Raw genomic sequence first — 11,530 nt, forward strand, 5'->3', positions numbered from 1 at the left:
AAGCTGGGGTCAAAGCACTGCAGGACATGCCTGAGAGGAGTCTTGGGTGGGTTCTGGAGCAAACCTCTTGCTTTACAGGAGAAAAAAAATCCTGGGTATCTTCCTTGGAGGAGTCTGGGGTTGCAACCCAGGATTAGGCCTGCCTTAAAGCTGGGGTCAAAGCACTGCAGGACATGCCTGAGAGGAGTCTTGGGTGGGTTCTGGAGCAAAACTCTTGCTTTACAGGAGAAAAAATATCCTGGGTATCTTCCTTGGAGGAGTCTGGGGTTGCAACCCAGGATTAGGCCTGCCTTAAAGCTCGGGTCAAAGCACTGCAGGACATGCCTGAGAGGAGTCTTGGGTGGGTTCTGGAGCAAAACTCTTGCTTTACAGGAGAAAAAAAATCCTGGGTATCTTCCTTGGAGGAGTCTGGGGTTGCAACCCAGGATTAGGCCTGCCTTAAAGCTCGGGTCAAAGTACTCCAGTACTCCCATTTTACTACATTTGAATTAAACTCTATTGTAGTTTAATTACATTCTGCTCCTTTTAGTATTTTCTGTCCTGTTTGGTTGTATTTTAATTACATTCCAATGCCTCTGAACAGTTTTTTTTCCTGTCTGATTTTACTTAAACTTTGTGCTAACAGCTGTGTTTGAAGCAGGGTAGCATGCTGGGTTCTCCATGCTGGACCAGCAGCAGTGCGGTGTCAATCCACATGCCATCCTGTACCCACACCAGTGGGGTTGTGTTCTGTGTTCCCTTTTCTTAGTTGATGATAGACCTGTTGGATGAAGGGGGAGTTTTCTTCTTGAAAGCCAGGCCCGCCACACACTGCATCTACCAAGCTGCAGGCATGGAGGAGGACGCTCCTGGAGAAGGTAAATTCAATAACCATCAAGTGTGGTCAGTCATTGGGAAGATGTGTGCCCTGCTCTTGGCTTGGCCAAGCAGCAGCCAGATGTTAGACACAGTTTCTTTCCTGGGGCTCTCTGTACCCCTAGTTTTTCATGTGGATTCTTTGTAGGGTTTCCTCCTAACAAGTTGTAGGAAGTTTTTCTGTTCTTCTGGACATGGTGGGGTTGAGTTTTGGGGGACTATCACCACTTCAGTGAGGTCTTCGCTGCATTTGGGAAGTTACCAGCCTGAATGGAGGCAGCCCTTGAGCCCACAGCCAGCCAACAGAAATCAAAACCACCCTTTGACTCAGCTTTATGTATAGCAGGAGCTGGCTGGGTGCAGTTTGAGTGAGAGCTGGGTGTTACCCTGAGGTTAAGACACTTTAGCAGTGATATGCACAGTGGTGTCATAGTCTTGTGACCATAGGAGGAGGGTCTGGAACCATCGGTGGGAGAACCTGTGCTTAGAGACAGCTGGGTTTCAACCTCTTATTCCTCCTATACCCCATGGAAATATTTTTCTCTCTACAGCTGTATCACTTTTCTCTGATTTCCATTGTTGTGCAGAGAGGAGGCCTCACACCGCTTCCTTGGTCCTGCATCACGGGGAATCAGCAGAGTTTGATGTGCTTTTCAAACCCACCCTGGCCCAATGTGTGGAAGGGAGGATCCACCTATCAGTGGTGGACAACCCCTACGAAGAAACCAACATTCAGCTGGTGGGTGAAGGCTACGAGGATGACTTCATGCTAGATAACATCCATGAACTAATGGCAAACAGCGAGGAGAATGCTGAGGGCAATATGGAGGAAGACATAATTGAGGGTAAGAGAGGAGAGACTGACAAGATGGAGCAAGGAATAGGAAAATCCACATTTCTGCTCACCTTGTGCTGGTGCAGGTGTGGTCCAACCTTAGGAGACAGATCCTGTTGCCTTTTGTAGCCTGGAGAGCAGCCACACTTGAGAACAAAGGGAAGATCCTCTGTCAAGGGAGAAGCTTACAGGCTAGTAGGGTGGGGTCAGAGATACCAGCATTCAGCTGAGTATCTCTAAAAGGAGGTCTGCTCGCCCGTGGGATACTGTGGAGATGAAGACCGTGTATGATAATCTGTGTCCTCTATATGAGCAGGCCTGTGCTGTCACCCAGCGGAGCTGGCGGTCTGTGAGCGTGCCAGCCGTGTGCACAGAGGCAGTGCAGGCTGTACTGCATGTCTCTGCACAGCTGCAACCACATGTTTAGGGATGTGTCAGGGCGTTTCCCTGAAAGTGGTAGGATGGGGAGCAGCTGCATCTCCCAGGGGGAGGAAGGTTTGGAGCAAGGAAGAGTTGGACATAACGTGTCTGTAGATGGGGGGGGGCAGATGGACCTCACCACACACTGAGATCCCTTGCTCTCATTGTTAACAGCTGCCAGAGGTGGATCACATCCAGTTCGGGGACTGTCACATCGGGACACCCTACACCGTGAGCTTCACAATCACCAATCGCAGCAGGACGGAGGCGATGCGGTTTGAGTGGCTGGCAGGCGCCCTGTTTCACTTCTCCCCCCAGGTGAGCTTGGACAGCTCTGCCTTTCCCCGCTGCTCAAGCAGTGCCCGGCGGGTTCCCGGGAGCTCGCAGGGAGTCCCCACAGACCGGTGAGAGCCCGGCTCAGAGCCATGTAGGAGCTGCGATCCCTGGCTTTGCTGGGGCAGGGCTGTCTGCCCCACAGAAAAGGCTCCATGTTACGGGAGGTGGCATCTTTTGTTTGTACTTTATCAAACTTCAGATAGATACACAGTAAGACGCAGATTCCTGGCACAGCTGCTCAGCACATCAGTCCCTTTGCTGTCAGTCCTGCCCTTGCCAAGGATTCCAGTTTGGTCTTCGGTCTCTGGTTCTGCCTAGGTGGGACACCTCCATGCTGGCTGTGCTAAGAACATCACAGTGACCCTGAGATCGGACATTGCAGTCGCCTTCAAAAAGCACCCTGTGAGGTGTAAGGTGGCTCGGATCGCTTTGCAGCTGCTGCCAGAGCAGGTTCCCGACTGGGACGACTGCCTGCACACCGTCAAGTGGGTGGATGCCATGAGGGGCCCGGCAGCCACATGGCCTGTCAAGAAGAAGGTAAGAAGCACAATAGCAAAAGCTAACTGAGCATCCACAAGAAGAACAGCCAACGGCAGCAGGCTGCCATCTCTGCTGGCTAAGCAGCTCCTGCCTCCTCCTGACATTTAATCCACCTGTGCGGTTAACCAGCAGTGCATTTCAGGAGAGGTGGATGCACGGTGGCCTGATACACCCCCACAAGATGGGGAAGTCTTTTTGACAAGAGACATTTTGCCACTTGCAAACTATTGGTCTCTGCCAAAAGCAGAAGTGTTGCAGCCTGTGTTGAATGCCACATTTTATGATAATACATTTTATGGTGTTAAAATCTCTTCACCTGATTCAGTACCTTTTCACCAACAAGGAGTTAAATCCACTGTGCTCTGTCTCTTGTTCTGAAGTGGAGAGCAACACTAGTGCTCTTCTGTGTGTGCTGGCTAGCCCACCAGCACGCTGTGGGCGAGCTCTGAGCTCTGCCTACACTGGTACCAGAGGTTCTGGTTGTGGTCTCTGTGTGGTGTAGGATGTCTCATTATGGAGCAGCCCAGGTACTGTATGGCAGTCACGCAGGAGTCTGGAGAAGTGTCATCTCCAGAAACTCTTGCTTTTACTATTGTTGTTGCCAGACACATTTATCTTGGGTGATGGTTCTTCCCCAGTTTCTGAACCATTTTAAGACCTGTAAACCGAACTTCTTCCCCATCAGAGCATCAGCAGTCGGAGACTTTCCTAGTGAGTTCACTCCCATCCCAAAATGCCCATCCCCAGCCACCACCAGTGTGGCTGTTGCCCCGCACATGACATCTGGAAAGCACTTTCTCCTGAGACAAGAAGGAAAAGGTGCTTTCTAGGTTTGTTCAGTCTTGGGGTTCTCCATCCACAGAGCTCCAGCAGGGGAACTTAATCCTGATTTGGAAGCCTGCTGGACTTGTAGGAGGCCAGGAAAAAGGTCAGACACTACAGGGTTGAAACACAGAGGCTGATACCCGGTCATAGTCCCCATGGGTGTATTCACAGTCGTGGTGACTGCTGTGATCAGTAGGTAGAAACAAATACTATAGCGGAAGGGTCAAATTTGGTTATCTTTCGAGGGAAATAAATGGGAATGGTCCTTTCTAGCCCTTATATGTGGCTGATTTTAGAGGCCAAAAGATTCCCTGCTCAGCCTGGCTTTCTGGGCTCTGGTCAGTGATTCTTCCCTCTCCTGTTTGGAGGTGATCGAGACCGACCCAGAACCAGCTCACACTGTCCTGGAGAAGAGCATCCGTGAGGTGGAACTTCGCCTCAGTGCTGTCGTTGACTATGCCAAGTTCAAGCTGAAGACGGACATGATTGAGTTCAAGGAGACCTTGCTCTTCCAGACGAGGATGTTCACATGAGTGCCAGACAGGGACCTACAAGTGGGGACTGCCTTTGCCCAGGGCTGACCCATGTCTGCTTCCCCAGAGCTGCGCTGTGCTCTCCGGTGGCCACTGCTTTTCCTTCTACTCATGGTCCTGTGCCCGCTAAAGTTACACTGACATGTTTATTGCTCGGCCACTTAATAAACCTCTTCTGATATCTAACAGGCTGATCAGCCTTGGAGGGGGGTGCTCCTGCCTGCTGAGTCTGAGGTTTCAGCTTCCACACATAATCTGGCACATCCCAGGGCCTGGAGATCTCCCACATGTGGACCTGAGTCCCTTCTAGGGCTTTACATTCAGTCTCACCTGCTGTTCATCCTTTTAAACAAATCCTTTATTGTTTCATCCTTTCCAAGTCCTGGCTGGGTGCTGGGGCCCATATATATGCACAGAAAGCCAAGCAGGAGATGGTGGCTGCCATCGCACCAAGGCGTGCCAGCAGAGGTTCAATTCTGCTGTGCCTTTCTGCTGAGAACAGCCGTGGTTTTGCTTTCATTGCATGGTGCCTGTCCTTATCTGCTCAAGGACGGGTTTGCAGTCAAAATAATGTGAAACGGAGACGTAAGACCAGAATAAGTCTCCTGGGCACCATGTCTGCCCTTTCCTCTGTAACTTCCAAACTCGGAAATACTTCTGGGGCAGCCCAGGGCAGCAATCTAGATGTGGCAGAGTTGTCTGGGAAAGAAGATGCTACTCAGCATAAAGAAAGGGGTGTCAGGAGCCCACCACGCAGTGTTACTTCTCTACTCACTTTGTATTTATTAGGCTTTTTCTTTTTTTTTTTTTTTTTAAACTCCTCCTTGCTTTCCAGTTTCCAGCTGTCCAATACAGGGAATGTGGCCCTGGAATACACCTGGATGGCGGCCGTGGAGGATGAAAGTGCAGTGAGCCATGCTGGGGAGCCGCTCCCACCCAGTCTGGATGGTAAGGGACTGGCTCTGTGTGACAGCTCAGGGTGCCCAGGGCATTTTGGCTGGCAGCTGAGGGCTTGGGGAGATGACCATGCCGCTTCCCCCCAAAACATGAATTTCTTTTTTGTCCCTGTCTGGTTGTCCACTTTCATCAGCATCTTCCCAGCTGCAGCTGGAGACTTTTTCCCTGCCCCTTCTCTACCTTTCAGAGCCTCCTGTGAGTGCTCTGACACTTGTGCTCTGCACGGGAGCTGAGCCTGGCTCGGGGGAGAGCCACGTGGTGGGTCAGGTCTGGGAAGGGGGAGATTCGGGCACCTCTTTGGGAAGTCTCTGAGACTGGGGAAAATTGATGGTGTAACGACGAGTTAGCTGACCTGCAGTCACTGTCCGTGTGCAATTCCCTGATCCAGGGAAAATGCGACGTCACTGTCGAAAACTAACCCTCTTAACTCGGGCAGGGGAGTGTTTGCTGCAGGCAGAGCCCCTGCTCGCAGCAGCCATTGGAGCTCAATGGCGGGGCCGTGACTCACCAACCTGCAGTAACGCGGTTGTATCTGAGTGCACAGTCTGCTTGGGAGCAGCGTGGTTCTACAGGGAAACAGGGCTGTGTGTCCAAGAGGTCTCATCAGAAACAGGAGTGAGGAGAGCTGGCAACCCATGTGTTTCCTAGCACAGGCAGCTTGCCTGATGGTCAAGATGGGACAACTCAGCCCAAGTCCTTGATGCCCTGAACATGCTTATCTCCCTCCTCTGTGCGTCCTGGCATTGGCTCTTCCCCGGCACAGGGCACACTTGTGCTGAAGCCAGTCTGCTGGGCTGTGCCATCAGCTCTCTGGTCATTGGTTATGAAAGCCCGACAAAGAGGAAGGGAGGAAAGGGTGTGAAGGTCAGAGCAGCGCTGTTCCCCAAAGCCTTCTCTCCACCACATGTAACAAACAAAACTCAATTCTGCAGGCGACAGGGGAGCAGGACTTAATGCTGTCCTTAATGAACATATCCTTAATGCTAAGCACTGAGGCTTGTATCGGCAGTAGCGTGGCCAGCAGGGACAGGGAAGTGATCTTCCCCCTGTGCTCGGCACTTGTGAGGCCGCACCTCGATTACTGTGTTCAGTTTTGGGCCCCTCACTACAAAAAGGACATTGAATTACTCGAGCATTGTGGCATTGCTGGAGAACAACGGACATGTTGTGAGCGATCCAGACCAAGGGGCCTCACTGTAACAGCAAGCTGCAGCTGTGTTCAAGGACATAAACAAGGCCGAGATGGCCTGAGAAACTACATTCCTGGCCAAGAGATAAAGATGTTGGAATGTCGAAAACAGGGGGTCTACCTGGGGGGAGAGCAGCGCATGGACACCACACCGGGACCAATCATAGAGGGCAGAAGGGCGAGTGAACAAGTAGCTTTAGCCTATTAACAAGAAGATAGCGCTGCGTGAAGCTTATGATAGTGTATAAATTGATGTGTATCCTGTAATAAAGTGGCATCAACTTGATCAAATTGGTCGTATAAGTTGTGTCCGGGACTTCCACGTCAGCAGAGTGTGTCCAGAGAAGGGCAACGAAGCTGGTGAAGGGTCTGGAGCACATGTCGTACGAGGAGCGGCTGAGGGAACTGGGGTTGTTTAGTCTGGAGAAGAGGAGGCTGAGGGGAGACCTCATCACCCTCTACAACTCCCTGAAAGAAGGTTGCAGAGAACTGGGGATGAGTCTCTTTAACCAAGTCATAGGCAATAGGACAAGAGGGAATGGCCTCAAGTTGCACCAGGGAAGGTTTAGACTAGATATTAGGAAGTATTTCTTTCCAGAAGGGGTTGTTGGGCGTTGGAATGGGCTGCCAGGGAGGTGGTGGAGTCCCCATCCCTGGAGGTGTTTAAGAGTAGAGTCGACATAGCGCTTAGGAATATGATGTAGTTGGGAACTGTCAGTGCTAGGTTAACGGTTGGACTGGATGATCTTCAAGGTCTTTTCCAATCTAGATGATTCTGTGATTCTGAGGCTGGCTGTACTGGGACATGAAATGATGCCCAGAAATTTATCCAGGTGCTGTAACACACACACATCTCTACTGTTAGTTCCTGGACATGATTTGGGAATGAAAGCTGGCCAGAAACCATTCTGCAGAAGTTTGCATTTAGGTCCCCAGTCCTGGAGATGGAGAGAGTTTAACAGACTGGAGTGAAGCAGTTGGCTTCAGTCCTGGGCCTGTTGAATGTGCTAACATACACATAGTCTCCTGTCCGTCATCTCAGTATCTTTATGGAGTGATGTTCAGTGGTGTGTTTTGATTCAGGCAGCTCTCTGGGTCTCTGCTGGGCCTTGTCATGGTATTTGCTGCCCTGCACCCTGTTCTCCACCTGTCCTCACTTTCCCACCTGTCCCCAGGACTTTCTGGGATTACGATTTAGCGAGCAGTTACACAGAAGCAAAAAGCAAACCGTGCACTTTCCCTTTGCTTCACTGGGAGTCCTGCTGAAAACCCTTGGCCAGAGGTGCTCCAAGTGCATCCCAGCTCCCTTCTGTCCACCTGCAGCAGGAGGCAGAGTTGCTGGGAACAAAGGATTTTCTCCTTGAAAGAAGATGTCATGCTATAACCTCTTCCTTTACTGCAGGGGGTTTCCTCGCCTCCACTTCTGGTGCCTCTGTGAAGCTCCAGTCTAGCCGCTGTTCGAGCCAGCTGGGCCGTGCTCTGGAGCAGGTCTCTTCCTCCCTGAGCTCGTCTCTGAACACCGTCAGTGCCTCCTCACTGTTCTCTGTCAAGCCCCGCAGCAGCACCATCCCTGCAGGACAGGAGCAGCTCTTGTAGATGAAGTTCTCTCCGGTGTACGTGGGGGACTTTGAGAGCCGTATGCTCTGCAGGTAGGAAGCATCCAGGCACTTTTCAACTCGTGCTACTGCTGGGTAGTTGTGGTATTGCCTGTGATTGGGGTGGGTGGGAGTGCAGACCTGGGGACAGCCAGCCCCAGTGAGGCAGCAGAAACAACCAACATACAGGAGCAAAGGCAAATTATCATCCAGCCTTGGTAGAAGCAGGTATGGAGACACTGGGACAAGACACTGTATGAAATACTAAGCTTCCGGAGGGTTCCAAAATCTGGAACGAGAGATCCAGAAAGGCTGTCAAGGGGCCAGCTAGTCCCTAGCTATGCTTTCTTATCAGACAAGCATGGCCACCTTATCTACCTAGAAACCTGTGTGCTGCAGTCAGTCTCTGTGTTTCTGCCATTTCACCTCCACTGCCTCTGGTGGGGAGTGCAGTTCTGTTTGATTTGCTGATCGGTGCTTGCATGGAGAGAGGATGCAACACTGTGCTGCACAAGGAGATAAACAAGCAGCTGGCTGGCTGGAAATGTTAGTCTGGCTAATACTGGTCCCTTTCTTTCTAGTATTCCTAACCTGAGGCCAAATCAGAAGGGCCCAGAGGTGGCTGTGAAGGGGAGAAGCCTGATGTCACTTTGCCACTTTGAGCTGGAAGACTCGGACTACATCACTGCAAAAAGGCGTGTACCAGAGTTGCAGGGACCAAAGGGGGCAACGTTAGATCTCAACACAAGAGTGATTGAGTTTGAGGCAATTGGAGTGCGTGGCAGGCACAGCAGGTAAGTGTGTGGACATGGCTTCTCCTGATGACCGTCTCCTGGTCACCCTTCTTAACCAGAGACCTCTCCAGCTGCTCTTCCAAGCCTCAGGGCACATTTGTGCCTTGTCTCTGATCTGCTGACCCTTGGCCACGAGTCTGTTTTGGACCTGGCACAAGGTGGTCACTGAAGTCCAACTGGCCCATTTTTTGTTCTCTTTGTCCCTTTCTTCAATAAGGTATGGGTCAGTCTGGGACGACCACGTAACCCCAGCTTGTGCAATAGGGCCAGTACAACCTTCGTCCCTTTGAAGAGCATCCTTGGGACATTCTTGCTCTTTTGAGATACCAGTCAGACATGGACAATGAAGGCTGCAACCACAACCAAGAGTACCATCTTCCAAAGGAGTCTGACTGGACTTGATTTTACCATTTTCGCTTGATCTTATCGTTTTAGCATGCAAGACTTTGGCTATATCCTTGCGAATTTCTTTGTCAATAGACGTTAATCTGTAGCCACCCGGGAAACAGACAGGGCCCTTATAAAGCAGATGAAATGTTTGTGCTCCCAATCTTGTTCCACTGTACCAAATAACTCCTTCCGGGTAGTGTCGAGGACGGGCAGTGCCTGATGTCTGCTGCAGGACAGAGTCACTAATGTCCCAGCACCACCTTAGTAGTCCTTTTTGCTTTGTGTTCCCAGGACCTTCATGGTTATGAACCCATCCAGTTCCACGTATTCCTTCCAGTGGACTTGCCAAGACCCTGAAGCCCCACCAGAACAGGTGGCCGCCTTCTGCCACACAGAGAGAGGTCGCATCCAGCCAGGGAAGCAAGCAGAGGTGGGTGCAGAAATTCAGGCTTTGGATCTTCTAGTTTTGGTGACAAAAGCATGTTTGGGGGTATTACCCCTGTGACCCCTGAGCCAGCAGCTCTAAGTGGGCAAGGTCTCCTCTCTTCCCTGTGTTCCTTTAGCAAGAAAGCCCACCATGCGTGGTCGGTGCAGGGCCAAAAGCAACAAAGCACAGAAGCAGCACTGCAGGCAGCATTTGAGCCCGTCATGGGGGACAGCAACAGGCTTAGGCGACTAGCTGTGTTTTGCAGGATCACCTGTCAGAAAGCAGATGCTCTTTTCTTGTAAACTGCAGCCATGATTTGTGCTCAGACGTGATCGTGAGTTCAAGCGGTATAAGCAGTCACCAACTCATTTGCTGATCCATCATGGATGTCCCTGTGCCCACTCCCAGCCTGCCAGGGTGTAAGGAGAACACATTAGCTCCAGGCAGCTTTGCTGTGTCTTAAAAGATGCTGAATTTTGGCTTGCCACAGAGTGCAAGAAAGCATCCTGCATCAGTTACTGTGGCTCACCTGAGAAGTGGTAATTCCTTAAATCTCTGTAGTTTGTTTGGTTTTGATCACATACCCAGAAATTACCCACAAAAATTACAAAGAGGCAGTTTGGTGGCACCCACGTTGTGCTGCTGTCACGGGAGCTGGACGACTCCTCTTGGCAAAGAGGATGTTACTTACCCTTGTCATATAGATCAGAGAGACTGGGGGTCTCCACGAGTGCCCTCCTTTGTGTCTGGGACAGAAGCGGGGTCTTGACCCGGTGATGCCCTGTAGCACGTGGACAGGGCAGTAAGGTCAGCGTTAGCTCAGGGTTTGATGCCTTGTTGTTGTATCCTCTGGCATTTCATTGCATGGGATCATCGTACCCTAAGCAGGGCTGACCAGGGCTTGCTCCATAGTGGAAGGCCCTGGAAAGGCAGAGTGCTGCTCCTGCTTTCTCCCAGGCCTGGGGCCTCACCAGGGCCATTGCACAGCTGCTCTCCCATAGAGCAGGCAACGTGTGGCCAGGAAAGCCAAGAGATGGCAAATGGAGCAAAAAGGGTCTTCTCTCGCCAGGTTTCCCATTACAGTCTTCTTCACACCAACACTAGAAGGAGAGGCGGTCTTCAGCCTCAAGTGCGATGTCAAGAGGAAGACCCAGCCCCTCTCCTTGAATATCAAGGCCACCGGCTATAGCGTGCACACGTCTGTCAGGTGTGAGGACAGCGACGGCTGTGTCACGGAGCTCAGTGCACAGGAGATCAACGTCATTGATTTCAAGGAGGTGAGCAGCACTGCTTCCCTGAACCATTTGCCCCACAAAGGCCTGCAACGTTGGGCCTGAACCAGGAGCTTCACAGAGATGTTTGAACACAAGGGAATGTTTTTCTTCATTTATGGGTCTCTGGAGGGAGGGAGATTGATCTTTCATACAGGTCATTAGCTGAATATGAAAAATGCAGGAGCACATTAAGGAGGAGCACTTGCTGGGCCAGCTGACACTTTGCATGTGCTCTAACCCCCAGTCCTCACTGCTTTTCCCTGCAGGTACAGCTGAACAAGAATGTCCAGCATCTCTTTAGCATCCACAATAACAGCAAGTTCAGCTTCACCTTCTCGTGGGAACTGAGTGGCCCCGCAGCCTGTAAGCAGGTCCTTACTGTCACCCCTCAGACAGTCTTGCAGGCGAAGGGGAAAGCAGAGACCCAGCTGGCTTTTCACCCACAGAGGATGTGCTCTTTAAAAGACGTAGAGCTGACGCTTCAGGTGAGGCACCAGGGTTTAATACGGGACCTTCACCTCCTACGCAGCAGCTTGGCAGCAGGAGCCCAGAGCTAGGGG

General features: G+C 51.4%; 1 protein-coding gene across 1 annotated transcript; it reads left to right on the forward strand.

Moving 5' to 3' along the window:
* Window positions 1-9,619: 9,619 nt before the first annotated feature.
* LOC141948966 (hydrocephalus-inducing protein-like) lies at window positions 9,620-11,527 on the forward strand (the record flags this gene model as incomplete). Its single annotated transcript, XM_074882079.1, has 3 exons — window positions 9,620-9,699; window positions 10,766-10,973; window positions 11,237-11,527. Coding segments are annotated over 3 exons (579 nt in total), but the record flags the coding sequence as incomplete, so codon positions are not given.
* Window positions 11,528-11,530: the final 3 nt, after the last annotated feature.

Source organism: Strix uralensis, chromosome 12, assembly GCF_047716275.1.
Source record: "Strix uralensis isolate ZFMK-TIS-50842 chromosome 12, bStrUra1, whole genome shotgun sequence".
NCBI classification, from domain to species: Eukaryota; Metazoa; Chordata; class Aves; order Strigiformes; family Strigidae; genus Strix; species Strix uralensis.